The sequence below is a fragment of the Cebus imitator genome, unplaced genomic scaffold, assembly GCF_001604975.1.
Source record: "Cebus imitator isolate Cc_AM_T3 unplaced genomic scaffold, Cebus_imitator-1.0 Scaffold142, whole genome shotgun sequence".
Classification (NCBI taxonomy): Eukaryota; Metazoa; Chordata; class Mammalia; order Primates; family Cebidae; genus Cebus; species Cebus imitator.
The window spans coordinates 3,699,918-3,718,773 of record NW_016107457.1 but is presented as its reverse complement, the minus strand read 5'-3'; the positions used below and the strand labels follow the sequence as shown (position 1 = coordinate 3,718,773).

General features: G+C 35.1%; 1 protein-coding gene across 2 annotated transcripts in view; it reads left to right on the top strand.

The window, feature by feature from the left end:
* TMEM26 (transmembrane protein 26) overlaps nucleotides 1-18,856 on the top strand; it is a 45,362-nt gene that overhangs the window by 9,138 nt on the left and 17,368 nt on the right. For both annotated transcript variants that reach the window (XM_017542303.2, XM_037743381.1), the window contains exons 2-4: nucleotides 8,691-8,769; nucleotides 13,608-13,721; nucleotides 15,782-16,002. In XM_017542303.2, coding sequence (XP_017397792.1) covers nucleotides 8,691-8,769; nucleotides 13,608-13,721; nucleotides 15,782-16,002 — 414 coding nt within the window. The remainder of the gene's footprint in view (nucleotides 1-8,690; nucleotides 8,770-13,607; nucleotides 13,722-15,781; nucleotides 16,003-18,856) is intronic.

The following is an 18,856-nucleotide window of genomic DNA, read 5'->3' as shown; positions in this document are numbered from 1 at the left end:
TCTTTCTTTCTTTCTTTTTCTTTCTTTCTTTCTTTCTCTCCTTCCTTCCTTCCTTCCTTCCTTCCTTCCTTCCTTCCTTCCTTCCTTCTCTTTCTCTCTCTCTCCCTTTATTTATTTATTTATTTATTTATTTCTCTCTTTCTTTCTTTCTTTCTTCTTTCTTTCTTTCTTTCTTTTGTTGTGTAGGTAAATCTCAAGTGACCAGCTCAAGGAGGACTGGTATGATTTTGCTTAGAACATAATATAGGAAAGTCCACACTACATATAAGAGTATCTGGCTCAGATACACTCTTGCATAAGCAAACATTCTTGTAAAACCAAAACAGGATGTAAAAGGAAGAAAAGGGGGAAAAATTCCAGACTATTTTAACTTTTGTCTTAAAGAACCAATCTCCTTTACAGAACAGAAATAAGTACTACTGTCTTTAGAATGAAATAAACTAAAGCCTTATATAAATAATAATTATAATGCCTTTTAGTTTCTCAGCAAGTATTGAAGTTCTTTTAGTCAGCAGTAATATAAGTTCATTTGTTCATTAAATAAGCATTTATTGTACTAGATGCTGTGGTGGTGGTTTTATATACAAAATAGAAAATATATATACTCATATGAGAACAGTATAAAATAACATTTAGAGAACCAAGTAATTTTTCACAAATTAAGCCCAAGAGTTTGGAAAGCCTGCAAAATCAAGATACAATCAGTAAGGTAGGCTTGTTGACAAGGAACATTTCAGAGGTAAATGATTTCTGAGATACTGGTGGTTATAAGCGCAGAAAAGAGAAATGCGCTTTTCAGGTTGAAAGAATAGCATGATGGCGATAGTTAGGATTTCAATTGGAACAGTTCATTTAGGAGGATGCCATGATTTTATCTTCTTCTGAAATATTCTATGAGAAAGATAGTGTGTAGATCCTCAAATGGATTCATATTTTGTTAGTATAGCTAGTTTAGTAATAGCAAAACATATTGCTGAAGTGTGACTGTGAACAACTTCAGTTGTAATAAAGCTTGTGCTTGCTTGGAAAATTTTAGATTGAATGAGGTATATGGGGTACAATTTTGCTCTAAGTTTGTATCATAATTTGAGAATATGACTATTTTTTTAAAAATTGCAACAACAAACAATGACAGTTACAATTAAGAGTCACATTCAGTAGTATTTCCTCTTTATAAAACCTAAATGTAGACAATCTTCAAGGACTTTGAAAATACAAAGAATGATTTCATTGCAATGATTTCATCTCAACCTGTTTGAAGTTCCTCCTTGTTACTTCTGTCATTATTTGTCTGGTCGTCCTTAAGATCACTGAAAAAACAAACCTATCAACTGATTGTGGCACCTTTCAAAGCATTCTCATTTATATTCAATTTTCCATGTTGGGGGGGAATTGTCATTAGATCTTGGCCATTTAGTTGTGACTCTCTTGCCAGAGGACAGGCACATGCAAAAGGCTTTGGGAAGGGAGGTGGTGGTGAGGGACATGCTAGTTAAGAAGCTTAATGGGTGGTGGCGGGGGTCACACTGGTGACTTCCCAGGTGTTCAGAGTCTTTGTGTTCTGAAAAAGCATTGGGTTCACTTTGAGGAGTTGCAGAAAGATAGAGGAAATACTGAGGCTGTTATATTGGTCATCATATTCCTCTTGCACACTAACAGAAAGCCCTTGCTGAGCAGCCTAGTATTGTACATGTTAAGGCCCATTAGAGAAGTGATTATATATGTAAGGAGGACAGACAACCCTTGCACTGTTAGATAGGTTTAGGGAATTACAAAAGAATATCATAACCTAGTTTGTTGATTTCCATGAAAATAAACCCACTATTATAAAGTGCTCCAGAAATTTTACTGACGCCATGACATGCAAAATCTTATTTAACATGAAACTTTGAAACTCAGCTTTAGTATTCTTACAACTTCACTCTGTTTCAGTAGAGGAGAAAATACTGAGAAGTGAAATACAAATAAAAGCTGGATTCAGTTGAAGTACATTCTGAATACTATTTTTGCTTCACTTAAATATTATCCATTTTCAGATATATGCATATGATCAGAAGACAGAGAAAAACTAAACAGGGTAGTGATATGGTTAATTTTTCTTCCATAGGCTTATTTATATTGTTGTTTGTTTATACAAATGAATGAATGTTATTTTTTTCAATAAGAAAACATCGATAATTGTCATCTTTAGAAAGAGGAAAATGGAATCCTAATTCTAGACTAATGGGTGAGTCCAAGTAAATAAAATCCATTGCAGGGCTAAATTGCTAAATGTCATGACAGGTCATTTTGTAAAAAACATTATAATTTGTTGAAATGACAATTTTGTATGGTAAATAATATTTTACTTTTGGATGAAATGAACTGACAAAAACAATGAGTGAAGCCTTTAAAGAGCTCATAGCAGTGTCTAACATTTAGCAAAACACACACACATATATATATATATATATATATATATATATATATTTCATAAACAAATAAAACAAAACAAATAAATTTTTAAATAAACAAATAAATATATAAAGAAAAAAATCATTTGAGATGGTGCTTCTGCTTGTGTGTATTTAGGAGATAATTGGTAGGTAGACTAAGAGCTATGGAATTAAAACAGAAAAGCACAACCTCATGAAAAAGAAAGAATATTTTTAGGAAAAATATATTTATATTTATATTTAGAAAAAATAGCTGAGCAAAGTAATTTGTCATTAGAGAATTCTTGTTGGACAACTTTGTTATTCTGACAGGTAATTGGGATTATAATAAATCTGGATTTCTAAGGGAGATAGCTCACTGGTAATAGGGCATTGTCCATTTGTAAAAATTTTTCACTTGGACATATCAGCCCAACATATTGTATGTCTATAAACAATTATCCAGAAACCTGATATAAATGATTTGTGAGTTGGCCAGAACTTTCCATGGTGTTAGTCTTCATACAAGGTACTCCACATCTCCTTACTCCTAATGCCATCAAGACAAAGACTAAAATAAAACCTGGTTTATTAATTTTTAAACTTCACACTCTTCTTTGTTCTTAAAATGAATTGCACTGACAACACATGATCAAGAATACTGCAAAATCTCAAAATAATAAGTAGTGGCTATGATGTCATGCTAAAATATGAAATCTTTCATAGGAGCAGAACATATGAAATTAGTTTTCTTCTGTAAAACTTCTAATAAAAATCAATTTATGATGATATTTCATGAAGAATTTTTTAGTCAAACCAGCAACAGAGTGTCAAGAAAGCAGGAACTGTAAATCAACCAGAGGCTTATCGAATTGCTAAACGTTTGTGGCGAGTTCAACACATGCCAGCTACTCTGGAAGGAGCTGAGAGGATACAGTCAGCCCTTCATATATGCGGGCTCTACATTTGCAGACTCAACCAACTGCAGATCAACAGTATTTGGGAAAAAAACACAATAAAATACAGCAATGTGACAATAAAACATAATATAAATGAAAAACAATACAGTGTGACAATTATCTACATAACATTTACAACTATAGCAGGTATTATAAGTAACGTAGAGATGCTTTAAAGTATAGGGAGGATGTACATAGGTTATATGCAAATATGACACTATTTTATATAGAGAAGTTGGGCATTCATAGTGCTTGCTACCTGCAGAGTTTCTAGAACCAGTCCCCCTGGATACTAAGGGATGACTGCAATTATGAGCAGACAGACACAGTTTTGGTGCTTGCAATGTATAGAATTGCTTGGAGTCAACACTTAAATGATATCAAATACACACACATATACATATGCACATATGTAATTATAAATTTTGAAAATCTATGGCATAAAAGTGACCAGGGAGAGCTAATTTAGACTTGGGGAACAAGGAAAGTTTTGTGAAGTTCCATATAACTGATATGAACTATGAGGAAATAATCAGGTTAAAAGTAGGAGAGGGGGGTATTTCTAAAGAGAGAAATACATGTTGAGGACTTCCGTTAGGATAGCACTTTTTTTTTTTTTCCTGAGGACTGGAAGAAGAACGCTGATATATGAACACAGTTGGAAGAATGGCAAGCATCAGAGTCCAAGATGGGGGCAGGGCCCTGAGTGGGCAGCATCTTGTAGGTCACGAGGGGCAAATACTTCATGCAGACCATGGCAGTGTGATACTAATTGCCTCAACATTGATTGTGAAGTTAGGCATAATAATGTTTGTATTCAACAGCACAAAGAAAGGGCCTTTGATTTCAGGAGTTTTATCTAGATTTAGTTTTTGTTGTTGTTGTTTTTGTTTTCTGTTTTTCTGAGACAGAGTCTTGCTCAGTTGCCCAGGCTGGAGTGCAGTGGTGTGATCTTAGCTCACTGCAACCTCCACCTCCCAGGTTCAAGCAGTTCTTCTGCCTCAACCTCCTGAGTTCCTGGAATTACAGGTGTGCACCCCCACACCCAGCTAATTTTTGTATTTTTAGTAGAGACAGGGGTTCACCATATTGGCCAGGCTGGTCTCGAACACCTGAGTTCAAATGATCTGTCCACCTTGGCCTCCCAAAGTGCTGGGATTATAGGCATGAGCCACTGTGTGTGGCCTTATACAGGCTTAGTTTTGAGAATCATAGTTTAAAAATAGAAGTGATTATAAATTATATGAAGAAACAGCCTTCTAAACTGGTGTCTTCTAAGAATCCTTCGTAAGCATAGATATCAAATATGTAGCCATGAGTAAATTTTCAAAGCTGAGTCTAGGGAAAACAGCAAGTACATTTACTGAGCACCTAAGGTGTCAGTCTCATGGCATACATTGTCTTATTTAATCCTCATAATCACACTATGAGATGGGTATTATTTTCCCCATTTTACAGGTGAGGACATTAAGTTTCAGAGAAGGTTGTAAATTTCTAAAGATGAGTGTGTGGAAGAGGCAGGATTCAAATTTGGGTCTTCTAAGCTTCTGAAATTTATACTGGCTCATACTAACATGTAATAATTCAAGGGTCACAGCTGAAAGAGCTTACTTGATACCAGACCTCATGAAATGAAAGATTCTTGTAGATATCAGTAGTCTCTATTCACTTTATTTGCTCAGTCCTTCCTTCCTTCCTTCATAAATTTAGTCATTCAAGTATTTAAGCATTTGCTTAATAAGCATTAACTGAAGACTTAGTAAGGCACTGTGACTGGAGAGAAGAGAAAATGAACCAGTGGGAAGAGGAAAGAGATAAAAAGATATATAAGACCCAGGATCTTTCTTCTAGGAACTTATATTAGGAAAACAAAGTCTTATGTACACATAACTATAGCACAGTACAGCATATGTTGGGTCACGAGAGAAATACAGGTTAAGATTAATTCCTGCTGTGCCTGTAAAACACAAGCAGAATATTGGTGGACAGACGTGTAAGAGAAGGACATTCCAAAATAAGCTTTCATAATTTTGGGAGATATTTGCTGTAAACCATTGCAGAACCTCCCTCCTCAGATTACCCAAACTAAAAGAGCAGAGAGCACTTTGTTCTTACCAGAGACACATGGTTAGTTAAACAAGGCTGAGAATTGAGTTGAATATAATTAATTCTTGGGCCCTTGATATGATTCCTTTTTCTTACTCCCTTTCTTCATTAGGTCAAATAATCTAACGAAGAGGATTGAAGTGAGAGGAATTTTCCAAAACATTTTGTTTGTTTTATTTAAAATACACAGTAGGTTGTAACTACTGCGTGGCTCAGCTTGACAGGATGTGGTTAGGGAATAGGAAGGGAAAGAGGAGATAGGACCAGATAAGGAAGACTTAGGATATCAGATTCTGGAGTTTAGATTTCTACTGTAGGCAACATAAAACATCTTGAATCTTGAAGTTTGTTTATATAAGCAGTTTCCCATTTATAGGAAATATGCTGAAATAGGATAGTACTTTTTTCCAATTATAGAAATAAATCTTATGCATAGAAGATATTAAGGGTATTGTTTGTTATATTTTTAACCTCTTTCAAGAGCTATTACATGTTCAGGCTATGGTTTTCCCTAGATTATTGTTATACTATTGTTGTGGGGTTTGGGGCGGTTAATCTCAAAATAAATCCCAAGAGACTCAACAAAATTGCAATCCAGCCAACATTTGATGTGTCCAAACAAAAATTTGCGTATTTCAACTGTCTCTCTGACTAGAATTGACTTTCTTTCCCAATTTCACAAGGGAAATGTTATCTCCTGATGTTTCCTTTGATATGCGAAGTCAAAAAGTTAATTGTTCTTTTTTTTTTAAGAGCATGCTGAACATGGGCTTTTGATATCTCTCTACAGCTTTACCATCCTCTAGATTTTAATAATATCATGACCCATAACCTTTTGTTTCAAAATTGTTTTTTGCAGGAAACCAAAGATGGGGGACTATCTATATTAAATATTGATTTTTAAAAAGACCTCTCTTTCTCTTGCCCTTTTTCTCTTTCTACAAATTGAGGAAAAGAAAAAAAGATATTAGCGAAAGGGTTAATAGCCTTTAAAAAATTCATTCTAAATGTTCTCTTTTAATTTCACCTTTCTCTCCTGAATTATAATAACATAGTTTGGGTAACATTTCATCTCAAATAATTCTATTTGTTGAGCAATTAGCATGTCTATTTTCTAGGTCATTTCAAACTTGCTGTGTATTAAAAGCATTTAAATAAAATTATATTGACAAAATTTTGACTTTGAGATGTTCTGTAATGAAAGAGTCCTCTAAAATAAAGTTCAATTTGTTTTTTTTGTTTGTTTATTTGCTTTTTCTTGAGACCGAGTCTCGCTCTTGCCCAGGCTGGGGTGCAGTAGCTGATCTCAGCTCACTGCAACCTCTGCTTCCTGGGTTCAAGCAGTTCTCCTGCCTCAGCCACCCGAATAGGTGGGATTACAGCCCATACCACCATGCCTTGTTAATTTTTTGTATTTTTAGTAGAGACAGGGTTTCACGATGTTGCTCAGGCTGGTCTCGAACTTCTGACCTCAAGTGATCCACCCACCTCAACCTCCCAAAGTGCTGGGATTACAGGTCTGAGCCACTGTGACCACCCCAATATGAAGAAATAAATTTGGAAAGTATATTATTTTTCTTATTTCAAAATTTTAAGTACACATTTATGTCGTACCTTGTCCCATAATAATACTAGGATTAACTACCTATCATTGAATGCCAACCACGGCCAGGCACTGCTTTACAGGAAGTAAAATAAAAAACCCTGGGAGGTAAATGTGTCTGCTGAATTGTGTCCTTTTCCAGATTTCTAGATTGAAGTCCCAACCCCAAATGTGACAATATTTGGAGATTAATTTGGTCATTAAGGTTAAATGAGGTTATAAAGGTAGGGTCCTAATCCAATAAAACTGGAGGCTTTATAAGAAGAGGAAGAGACAGATATCTAAGAACACATGGAGAAGAAAATGTCGTGAGCCCGCACCAGAATCCTACTCTTTTGGTACCTTAATCTCAGGCTTCCAGCCTCCAGAGCTATGAGAAAATTAATGTCTATAGTTTAATGCTGAGTCCGTCCCACAGACCCTGGCCGAGCGACGTATGAAAAGAGTACTCAGGCACAGGTATGCAGTGTAAGAGCAGCGAGGGGGTCTACCCGGCTCTGGTGGCCAGAGAGGCAGCAGCCTGGAAGAGCTGGAGTTGCTTGCTTTTGTTCAGTACAGACGTAATGCCGAAGGCCTGGAGCAAACACAGTCTGCGGGTAATTAACATTAATGTTCCCCCTGTCAGTGGGAAGTCAGGTGTGAGGATGATCAAAGGCCAGTTCCTGGGCAACATAAGTAAATAAGCCTGTTTAAGATAAATTCCCCTACACTCCCTTGTGCCTACTCCTCAGGGTAAGAGAACAGCTGCCTTCAGCTATTCCCAGAAGCTTTGCAGAGCCTTCTGACCTTTCAGAAGCCCTGCTCCTTTCCCTATAGTTTCTCCCACCACTCTGACCCTTCTCCTACAGTTTAAGCCACATAGTCTGTGGTATTTTGTACGGCAGCCTGAGTTGGCTGGTACAGTGACAGTCACCATTTTGTGGATTAGGAAACAAACTGAGAGGTCAATGGCAAAACTGGCATTTGAACCTGAGTGTGTTGGATGACAAAAGTCCACTCTTCAGATTCCTCTCTGAATTTTGAATCAGAAAATCGTGAATACAGATAACCTAAAAAAAATACCAAAGGCTTACACTGTTGGTTGGTTGTGTTTTTATTTTATAGGTTAGCAAACCGCACACAAAGCCAATGGATTACTCTCATTCCTAGTCCTTATCATCTGATTTTTGTGTTCCAGCACCATGTGATTGGTTAATTTTGAAAAATGTAGCCGAATCTTGAAATTGTAATTTCTAATGAATCCAAGATTTACTACTGCTGTATTTGCTTTTTGTAAAACATATTAAATACAAAATATCCAGTGTTGTGCCTGAAACTAATTGGCAGTGTCCCATTAAACCATATCGAAATTAGTGTCTATTAATTGGATTAGAAATTCAGTGAGAATGACAGCTGCTAGTGCCTTTTACAGTTACTTTGTTTCTTTATAATCCATATGGCAGAAATCACATAATGCTTTTTTCTTCATTGAAATAAATACTTGAGATAAAAAAGATTTGACTCAGTGTAGTCAGAGTATGTGCATTTTTCTTTCTTCCTTTTAAATTTTTGTTTTTGAAAAGTTAGTTTAAAATAGCGAAATTATTTTTTTCTTCTCTCTTTTCACAGGTTTTCACCAGCCATATTTTTATATCTGATTAGCATCGTTCCATCATTATGGCTTCTTGAACTGCACCATGAGACCCAGGTACTTCTTTTTGGAAAGTAGGAATTGAAATATTTAGCAATAAGCTACTTTCACAGTATGATCCAATTTATTTCAGGAGTGTACTTTTCTAAGTAACTGGAGTTATCAAGAATTGAATAAATAAGAGCCTATCAGCAAAAGAAAGCAAATCCATGTTTTTCCAGAAAAAGCCCCAATAAAAATACTACATTTATGTAAGATTTAGGATTATGGCTGGGCACAGTGGCTGATGCCTGTAATCCCAGCACTTTGGGAGGCCGAGGCAGGCAGATCACATGAGGTAGGTGTTCCAGACCTGCCAGGCCAACATGGTCAAATCCCATCTCTACCAAAGATACAAAAATTAACTGGACACGGTACTGGGCGCCTGTAATCCCAGCTATTTGGGAGGCTGAGAAAGGAGAATTGCTTGAACCCAGGAAGCGGAGGTTACAGTCAGCTGAGATTGTGCCACTGCACTCCAGCCTAAGCGACAGAGCAAGACTCCATCCAGAAAAAAAAGAAAAAGGTTTAGGATTATATAATTAACATTTTGTGATAGAGATCTTTTTACTAAGGCTTCCCCTGGCCCCCACCCTACAGGAGTTTACATGGGGGTATGGAAATTTGATTTTAACCCTTCCAGCTTCAGTGAGCTTTTATGTTGTGCTAAGAGTGGGCGCGCCTCAATCTGGCATCCTGTAAAGTGACACTTTTAGGAATTTCAAAAACAAAATCCTTATCTGTACTCAACTATATAAATACAGTTAAACTTGGAGCTATTTAAAATAGTATGTTTTAAAATGCAGACTCTGCAGATTATAGGAGATTAATTTTTGGGAGTCCCATGGGCTGCCTTAGTGAAATAGAAATTCTATTCTAGAGCCCTGAAACTAAGATTAAAGGAGAGAAGTCATGGGACCCACCATGTGTATGTATTAGAAGATCACGCTGACCTAGAAATAAAAGAGTAGCTTCCAATAGGAGTCTGTAATTTATTACAGAGATTTTTAATACAGCTATTTTCTACACAGACAACTCTAGTAAGCAGTATCTAGGTTGGGTGCAGTCATTTACTGCTGTCGATGTTCCTGTACAACTCTGAAGAGGCCAAGTTAGTAATGTCCATCAGATTCCAGCTTTGACTTCGTAGTTCAGGTTACAGGACTGCGTTACAGAGAAATGTAGTTATGACATAATCAACTTTTGGTACCTTCACTGACAAAATACTTTAGAAAAGACCTGCGAGATTTTGGACTTACATAGATTTCTTTGCTATAGTTGGTCATTTTATAGCAAGGTTAAGCCTCCAATATGTAACCCTATCTGCCACCAATGTATAACCTTATCTGTAAAAGCCTTGCTCCAAATTATAGGCACACAAAGGGTAATTTAGTTCTGTGGACTATTTTTGAAGAATTCCACAAGCAAATACCAAGAATATAAGCATGAATAAAACATTTTTCCCCTTAAATCTCCTGCTAAAAAACACTAAAGTCATAGGCTATCTCTATGTCTGTAGCAAAAATGTTTTTGTAACTGTATATGGTTGGTTCAAGTTATCATGGCTTTTTAAAACTGTACTGTAAGGAATTAGGAGACTGTTTCAATCTCTTTACTACTTACTACTTTCAAGGGTATGAAAATAAGCTCTGGTGATTTAAATCAATTCTTTCTTTCACGTCCAATTCTATGACATGGTTATCATACACAATAACCATTCATTTCCCCCAAATGCTTTTATAATATAAATTTGTTGCACGATTAATTGATATACAGGTCAAATACCATTACAACAAATAACATGCAACCAAAAGCTCCCTCTTTAATAAAAAAAGATTTTTGAGCTCCGGGCAGTAGCTCTCTAATTTTCATACTACAAAAGAAATTGAACCTTTAATAGTAATGGATTTGACTCATTTTGACACTGAGAATTAAAATGAATGCTCAGAGATTGAATTGGGCAGACTGAGCAGAAAAATGAAATGAAATGAAAGTAGAAAAATAGTAAGATAGACAAATAAAAGTATTGGAATTGCAGTTAAAGAAAGAAGAAATGGCAGAATAAAGCGAGTTATAGCAATTCTTCTAGTCTACTCGTTTAGAACATTTTGGGAGTGATAATAATCATTTTTCTTCAGATAGTCTGCTGTACTTTCACAAACGTTTTCACATATGTAGACCCAACAACTCCATAAGTTAGACATTATACATACATTTCTATTTTAAAGAAGAGGATTCTGAGACTCAGAAAGGTTAAGTAATTTCCCTCAGTTGATACAGTGAATAAACAGTAATGCTGGAGCTTAGAACCTAATGGATATCTAGTCCATTAAACCATATTGCCCTTCTCAGCTGTGTGTTCTGTGTTTTAGAGGAGCTTGCATCAGAATTTAGAGGAATTTGCATCAGAGTTGTTCATTGTAAAAAAGAGTATTTAATTTTCTTTCACACGTTCCATTTACTCTATATCCTAAACGTTCTAACCTATGATTTGGCATTAGGGATACATCCTGACCTATTTCATGAGATATTTCTCTTAGATGACTAATTTCTTAGCTTCATTCCTGAATCTGGTTGGGTCTACATGTATGGGAACAAAACATTTATGACAATGATTTTGACCTTAGCTTTTAGGTCTATTTATGAAGTAGCACAATTAAAGTAGTGGAAACATTCTGGTCTTGTTTTTTTCAGAGTCTTGTTTGACCCAAAGGAATATTTTTGAAGCTAATAAGAGTTTAATAGACATAGCCTGTTTAAAAAAAAAAAAAAAAAAAGGCATGTTGGTACCCAGATAATCTACATGAACTCACCTATCCAAGGCAGAGTGTAAACAAAATAACCCCCAAAACAATACAGATCAGGCTAGGTTTTAAGAGTCAAGTCACTAGTTCATTGCAGTCCCAATGCAGAGGCCACTTAAAGGACAATCTCATCAATCTATGACAAATAGTATAACAAGTGTGGAGAGCAACTCAGATAAGACTTAATACCATAATACATAACTACAAAGCTATTTGCTCCCAAGTTATCTTCTACTGCACTAAAGCATGGCCGTTTTTCTTAAATAACAAGATGCTTATGCACATTTAGTGATGAGAATGTCAAAAACATATTAATGTTACAATTTTTAATACAGAGTCTGTTTTCATGCCTACAAAGTGATCAAAATGTGTTTCCTATTGAAATAAATCTTAAATAGAGTCACCAAAATGCTTTGCAGTAAAAATTTGTTGTTTGGTTCAAGATTTAATTTTTATCTTCAATTATCTTTTTTGGAGCCTTAGCTGCACACATACACAAACACACAAAGTATGCAAACAATTGTATTTTTGCTCCTAGAGATATGGCATATGGTCATTTTTCTTAATTATTCTTGTCATTTCAACCATAATACTAGTTGTTTGGATAGAGAGTAGAAAAAGTAGCTTCTGGCAGACTTTCTTTTCTGCTTTTTCAAGTAACTTATAGAATAGTCAATGTTGTATCCAGAGTAATTAAGAAAAACACACTTCTTACAGCTTTAATTTTTTTAAAAAATAAGTCCTCTAAATACAAATATGCGATCATGGATGTGTGGTGGTTGTAGTAGTGGTGATGGTGCCTGTGTGTTGTTTCAAAAATACGTTAGCACTGCAGATGTTTGAAAGACCTTCAACATTTTTTTTTAAAACCAGTTTGTAAAATATGCATTGGGTACATTTATATTTTCAAGTGCCACACCTTTCTTCTTTTATATAATTTTTCCTTCTCTTACTTTCCCTTAGATTCCCAGCATCTGGTGGATAAATATCATGCACAATTCACTTGCAGAAATTCTCATACAAAATGAAGAAACAAGAAAGGAAAATGCCATTTTTTATGTGTATTGTTGAATTTTCCATAAACCCAAATTGGCTTTTAAACTGTCACTAAAATGTATGTTTTGGTGGGTGAACATGCTAATTTTTTAGGTTGTTACAGTGCTTGACAGGCAGAATTGAAAATGCTTGGATTGTTTACTTAAGAAATGATATTTTAAATAAAGAGTTTTCTGGATAAGAAACAAACTCTTAAAATACTGTATACACACATACACACACACATAGGCACACACTGTGGAACACTACACAGCCATAAAAATAACAAAATCATGTCCTTTGCAGCAACATGAATGCAGCTGGTGGCTAGTATTCTAAGCAAACTAACACAGGAACAGAAAACCAAATACCACATGTTCTAACTTATAGGTGGGAGGTAAAAATTGAATACACATGGACACAAAGGTGGGAACAACAGACACCGGAGACTTCTTGAGAGGGGAGGGACGGAGGGAAATGTGAATTGGAAGGCTACGTATCAAGTACTATGCTCACTACCTGGGTGATGGGATTCTTCACACGCCAAGCCTCAACAACATGGAATTTACCCATGTAACAAACCTGCACGTGAACCCCCAAAACATAAAATAAAAGTCGAAAAAGAAAAAAAGAACACTGTAGTTTCCTTGACCAGGATCATATATGTTTTATTGTTGTCACTGGTTGTTTGTTTGGTTTTAAATTCTTGCAGGGTTCAATAAAGGAATCTTAGTTACCAATCTATAAATTCTACGGCTGTCTGCAATGACTCAGAATATTTACATCCTCATTGACCTATGGAAAAATAAGATTTGTATAGTTGATGCTCCTTTCGTATTGATTAAAAAGTAGTTTTCAACCTCAAGCCTATATTTCCATTTTTGGAAATGTTTATGCATGTGGTATATAAGCTCTGCATATCTGCTCATAATCTCTTGAACAGATTGAAGCCATTTTGAGCTCTATCTTATTGAGCTAATTTTCTGCTGTAATTGCCTTCCCCGACCCTATTCTTAGTATTGCAGCTTCCAGGTTGAAGGAACATCACAGAATACCAGCAGAAAAGAAGTCTCCAATCAAACACTGACATCCAGTGAACAAACCAACAGAGCTGATGATCTCATTGAGACGGTGAGAGCTTTTTCTACTGTGTATTAAAGGATCTAGTAAATGGTGGACATGGTATAATCTTTAATTACATGCCATACACCTCTCCCAGCTAATTCTTTTCTGAAGGAAGTTATCAATTGTTCGGCTCAGGAATTCACAAAATAATAATATTTTTAAATTATTAAACATATTTAACATGCATAAGTATATACATTGATATGTTTTATATATATTAATAAATATATTTAATATGAATCATAAAGGAACACTTAAAGAGGATAAAGTGTGCACAATGAGTGACATATACATTTGTGAAGGAATGATATAATTAAAAGATTAGGATATGATAGTATTAAGACTTAATGTTTTAAGAGCAATTTTAGATTCCTGGCAAAAATTGAGAGGAAGGTACAGAGATTTCCCATTTCCTCTGTGCTCACACACAGCCTCCCATCCATCAAAACCCTGCACCAGAGTGGCACATTTGTTAAAACTGATAAACTTACATGACATTTTTGGGGATGCCAATAAAAATGGCATTTTGTTTTTAGTTTCAAACTTCATTTATTCTTTGCTAGTATATAGGAAAGAGATTGACTTTTGTATACCAACCTTTTATCCCACAACCTTGCTATAAATGTTTACTAGTTCCAGGAGTTTATTTTTTTGTCAGTTCTTTGGGATTTTCTATCCAGATAATTTTGTCAACTGTGAACAGAGACAGTTTTATTTCTTCTGTCCCAATCCCTATACCTTTTATTTTGTTTTCTTGTCTTATTGAATTAGATAGGAACTCCACCATATGTATTTTGTAGATGTTTATCAATAAAATGGAGATTTCTATCCAAAACAGTTACTTCCTTTTTCTTCATAAGTCTGATATTTGGCAAAGTGACCATGACCCATTTAAAAAGAAAAAGGCACCAATCACTGAAACATACTTTCAATAATAAGACATACTATTAGTTCTGTGAGGTTTAATGGAATGAACCTTGGGTTCTAATTCATGCTCCAATCACTATATCACTCTGGACAAATCACTTAGTTTCTCTCTAAGTTCTTTATCTGACAATCAAATATATTAATATCTACTAATGTGCTTCCTGTATTAATTAAATATGTTGTATGTGAAGTTTCATAGTAGTAATATAAGAAAGTGTACAAATGGAAGATTATTGATTTTCATGTATGGTTTCAATCAGCATAGCATCGTGCCTCGTCTTTTATCCTCCCGTGTGCATTTGATATCAGCAAGTGATGAAGAGAGGTAAATGAATTTTGTACAAGCATAGTTAAGTCACTTGCATAAATAAGTTGGAATCATTATCCACTTAAGACCTAGGTCTTTGTAGGGGCAATAGTATATGTTGAGACTTATTTAAAAGGTAATTAGGCAAGAGTTGTCATCCAGAATATAGTGGCATGTAAGTTTCTCTGAATCTAAGGATAATGGCAGAGTAAAATTTACTTGCTAGCTTATGGATTATTGAATAACATATTAAGTACTCAGAATAAAAATAATAATTTTATAGTTCTCTTTCTTTACATTTAGGTAATTGATAAACATTATTACATTTTTATGTTTAGATATAATATAGATTTAAGGCAAAAAAAAAGGGAAGATTTGTGCAACACTACAAATATCTCAACATTAGTACATTTAGATTTAAAAATCTATTAAAGAAAAACATAGGAAACTTTTATGATATTAATGTGTATTTTATAAAACTTTGCTATGTGTTATTCTTTGCTTACGCAGTATAATAAAATGAGACATGATCTTTAAAACATTTTAAAATTGGTTCTTTAAATACCATATGGTACAATCCCACTAGTAAGTTTAAGGCTTTAATTACTTGCTAGTTATAGGCACCCCCATTTAAGGACCACATTAGTTTTTTATTTTTTTCAGAATATTCAGCTGAAAGGCGTTTTTACTTTCTTTGGTAAATAAAGAATAACCACTGAAAATGACAGTCCACAAAAGCAAACTCCTGATTGAAAGCAATGGTGAAGAAAATACTTCTCTCTCATATGGTGGCTCATAATCCTTCTGTCTGTATGGGATTTCTGTTAAACAGGCCAAAGTTTTTGTGAATAACTTATCTACAGTATGTGAGAAAGTTTGGACATTGGGACTCCATCAGACATTCCTGTTAATGCTAATAATTGGAAGATGGCTTCTACCCATTGGAGGTGGGATCACTCGAGATCAACTCTCTCAACTTCTTCTTATGTTTGTGGGGACAGCCGCTGACATACTGGAATTCACAAGTGAGACCCTAGAAGAACAAAATGTGAGGTGAGCATTCTTTACAGCAAAACACCTTGTTTTCAAGGTCAAGACCATGCACTTGTCTCTTTGTTCTGTGACTTGCATTTCACATGAATAAGAATTTTCAGTGTATTTCATATGCAATGTTAGGATCAGAGAATTTGCTGCTATTTAGTTACATATCAGAAAGCAGCACAGTCTTTATGTTTTTTTTTAAATACACAAGGGAGATATCTGCTAGAGAAAGGGACACATAATATTCCCTGTGGACAAGAACAGAAAAGCTCTGCATGTTTTCACGACCACAGGTTAGATAGAATCATGGTTCTCTGACAACCTTCTGAAGTGGAATGACCATCCCCAGCTCCTCCTTTCCATTCCCAAGTGTCAGAAGCATAGCCAAGCATAAAATCCTCTCCTAGAACACGGCATAGCTATAATTTACGAGAGCACTGAGAGAAGACATGGAAAAATCTCTCCCTATCCGTTTGGGGATTTGCATTCCCTGGTGTAAATGAAGAATGGGGCAGATAAGATTTTATTTTACTAAATTTTATTTTTAGTCAGTTTTGTTCAAAGTGCCCAAAGGCTTTCTGGTGTAGATGCCTATAAATTAAAACTTATTGAGTTGGTACTCTTTGTTTTGCCACAAGCAAATAAACTCAGAACCCATGATCACATCTGTTTATGGAATGACTTTCTTACCATTAGGGATTTAAGTCTCAGTGCCTGAATGTACTTTAAGCTTGGGTTGCTTTGCACTATGCCATAAAAATAAATTGGAATGAGGCTGGCTTTTAATGCTACAGTTTACTTTATGCTGTGTTTCTCAAACAACAAAACATAAAGCTCAACAAAATACACTAACTTACTAAGTAAATTTAATATCCCAATTATAGCACAAATTATATTTATAACCATGAGCTACCTTTACAAGATAATTTCCTGTTTTATCTATACTAATTTTTCTTATAGCTTATTAAGTTGACATATCCTTTTAAAACCAATATAAATTGATTCATTATCTTCAAAGTGTTGATTTTAGTTCTGTAGTTTTAATGTTATACATATGGTCAGTGCTTTACATTGTATAATGTATTTTCTTTTCTATTTTTTTTTTTGTTTGTTTGTTTGAGACGGAGTCTTGCCCTGTTGCTCAGACTGGAGTGCAGTGGCATGACCCCGACTCACCGCAACCTCCTCTTCTCCGGTTCAAGTGATTCTTCCGCCTCAGCCTCTGAGTAGTTGGGGTTACAGGCACGGGACACCACACCCAGTTAATTTTTGTATTTTTAGTAGAGTAAGGGTTTCACTATATTCGCCAGCCTTGTCTTGAACTCCTGACCTCGTGATCCACATCCACCCATCTTGGCCTCCCAAAGTGCTGGGATTACAGGCGTGAGCCATGGCGCCAAGCCTGTGTTTTCAAATGGAATTGATGTTGTCACAAGAAAAACATGAAGAAATCATGACAGAGCATATAAAAATAAACATCTACGGTGACAGGGACATCACAATAGAAAGATAATTAACTCCACCTACGTAGAAATAAAGATGTACATGCAGAACATTTAGGAAGATGAGAGGGAACAGGATAATAAAAGAGGTATTAAGGAGGAATATGTTTTGTGGGGTCAGTCAGAGCATTGCAAGAAATGCCTAACTCAGTTATCTTAATGAACTATTAGTAGTCCCTTCCAGAAGTGGCACCGAGGAGCAATTTATAGATCTTTTTTCCAATAAAATTTGAATATTAAATACTTTCATGAATAAAAGTTAAATTGCCTAGCAAAACAAACAAAAACCCCAAATAAACAAAAACCCCCAAACCTTGAAAATTTTAAGGCATTTTTTCACTCACCCACTACTGATTGGTTATCTAATATGTGTCAAGCACTGAGTTAGGCAGAGATTGGAGAACAAACTGCGAGCAAGTGTTAGTAAAATGACACACAGTCCTATCCCAATCAAGATTGTCTCACTTTAGCAAGAATTTAGGGAGCACTTGATGTTTCAAGACACCATAAATACTCCTACTTTCCTCTCACCTACATATTAATCTGAATGCTTTATAAATACGTATTTTTATGATTTTAAACTTGTGTAATATCCCAGGAAAGCTGATGTTGAATGGAGCTCAATACATTATACCACAGTCTTTAGTGGTTAATGCTTTTAAAATTTGTTTTCAATTGTCATTATCGCAGGTTGAAGGCATTTTCATTTTTAATATTACCACATTGTGACAATAGCCTTCTGTAATTCCCATTCAAGTCCTATGTGCCTCTATTACTCAAATATCCATCCTCACAAAAGCCCTCCCAAAGTCAAAGCCTGGAAATAATTTAAAATTTTTCTCTCTCCTAAAAATTAGCTTCCACATTCTGATTTCCCATTTTGGGTTTCACCTATATCGTAAGAATGGACACTGCAAATATCTATCTTTTCAGAGAAGGAGGCCCTTAATCCCTTCCCACTGGGAAGTCTTTGCTTTTGGGCTCAAGGGGATAATCATGAAGAATAATCTTAATACATAAGTAAAAAATATTTATATCTAATAGAAGAAAGAATCACTTCATCGTAGCCTACTCAGCATTGCCTATTATTACATTTAATTTTTCTCTAATGTTTTATTCCACAGTTTGGGCTTATAGATTTAGGATGAAGCCTACAATGTTATCTGCATTATCACAATGTCTAAATCTTTCCCCTATATTCTAGCTAGTATGTCAAATTTTATTTTTTATTAGATACACGTCCTTCCTTTGGCTCACATTAAAGTTCATCTGCCTGTTTTATGCATTTACATGGGCTTGTAAATCCTGATTCTTCAATTTTTTTCTTTTTTTTTTTTTGGGGGGGACGGAGTTTCGCTCTTGTT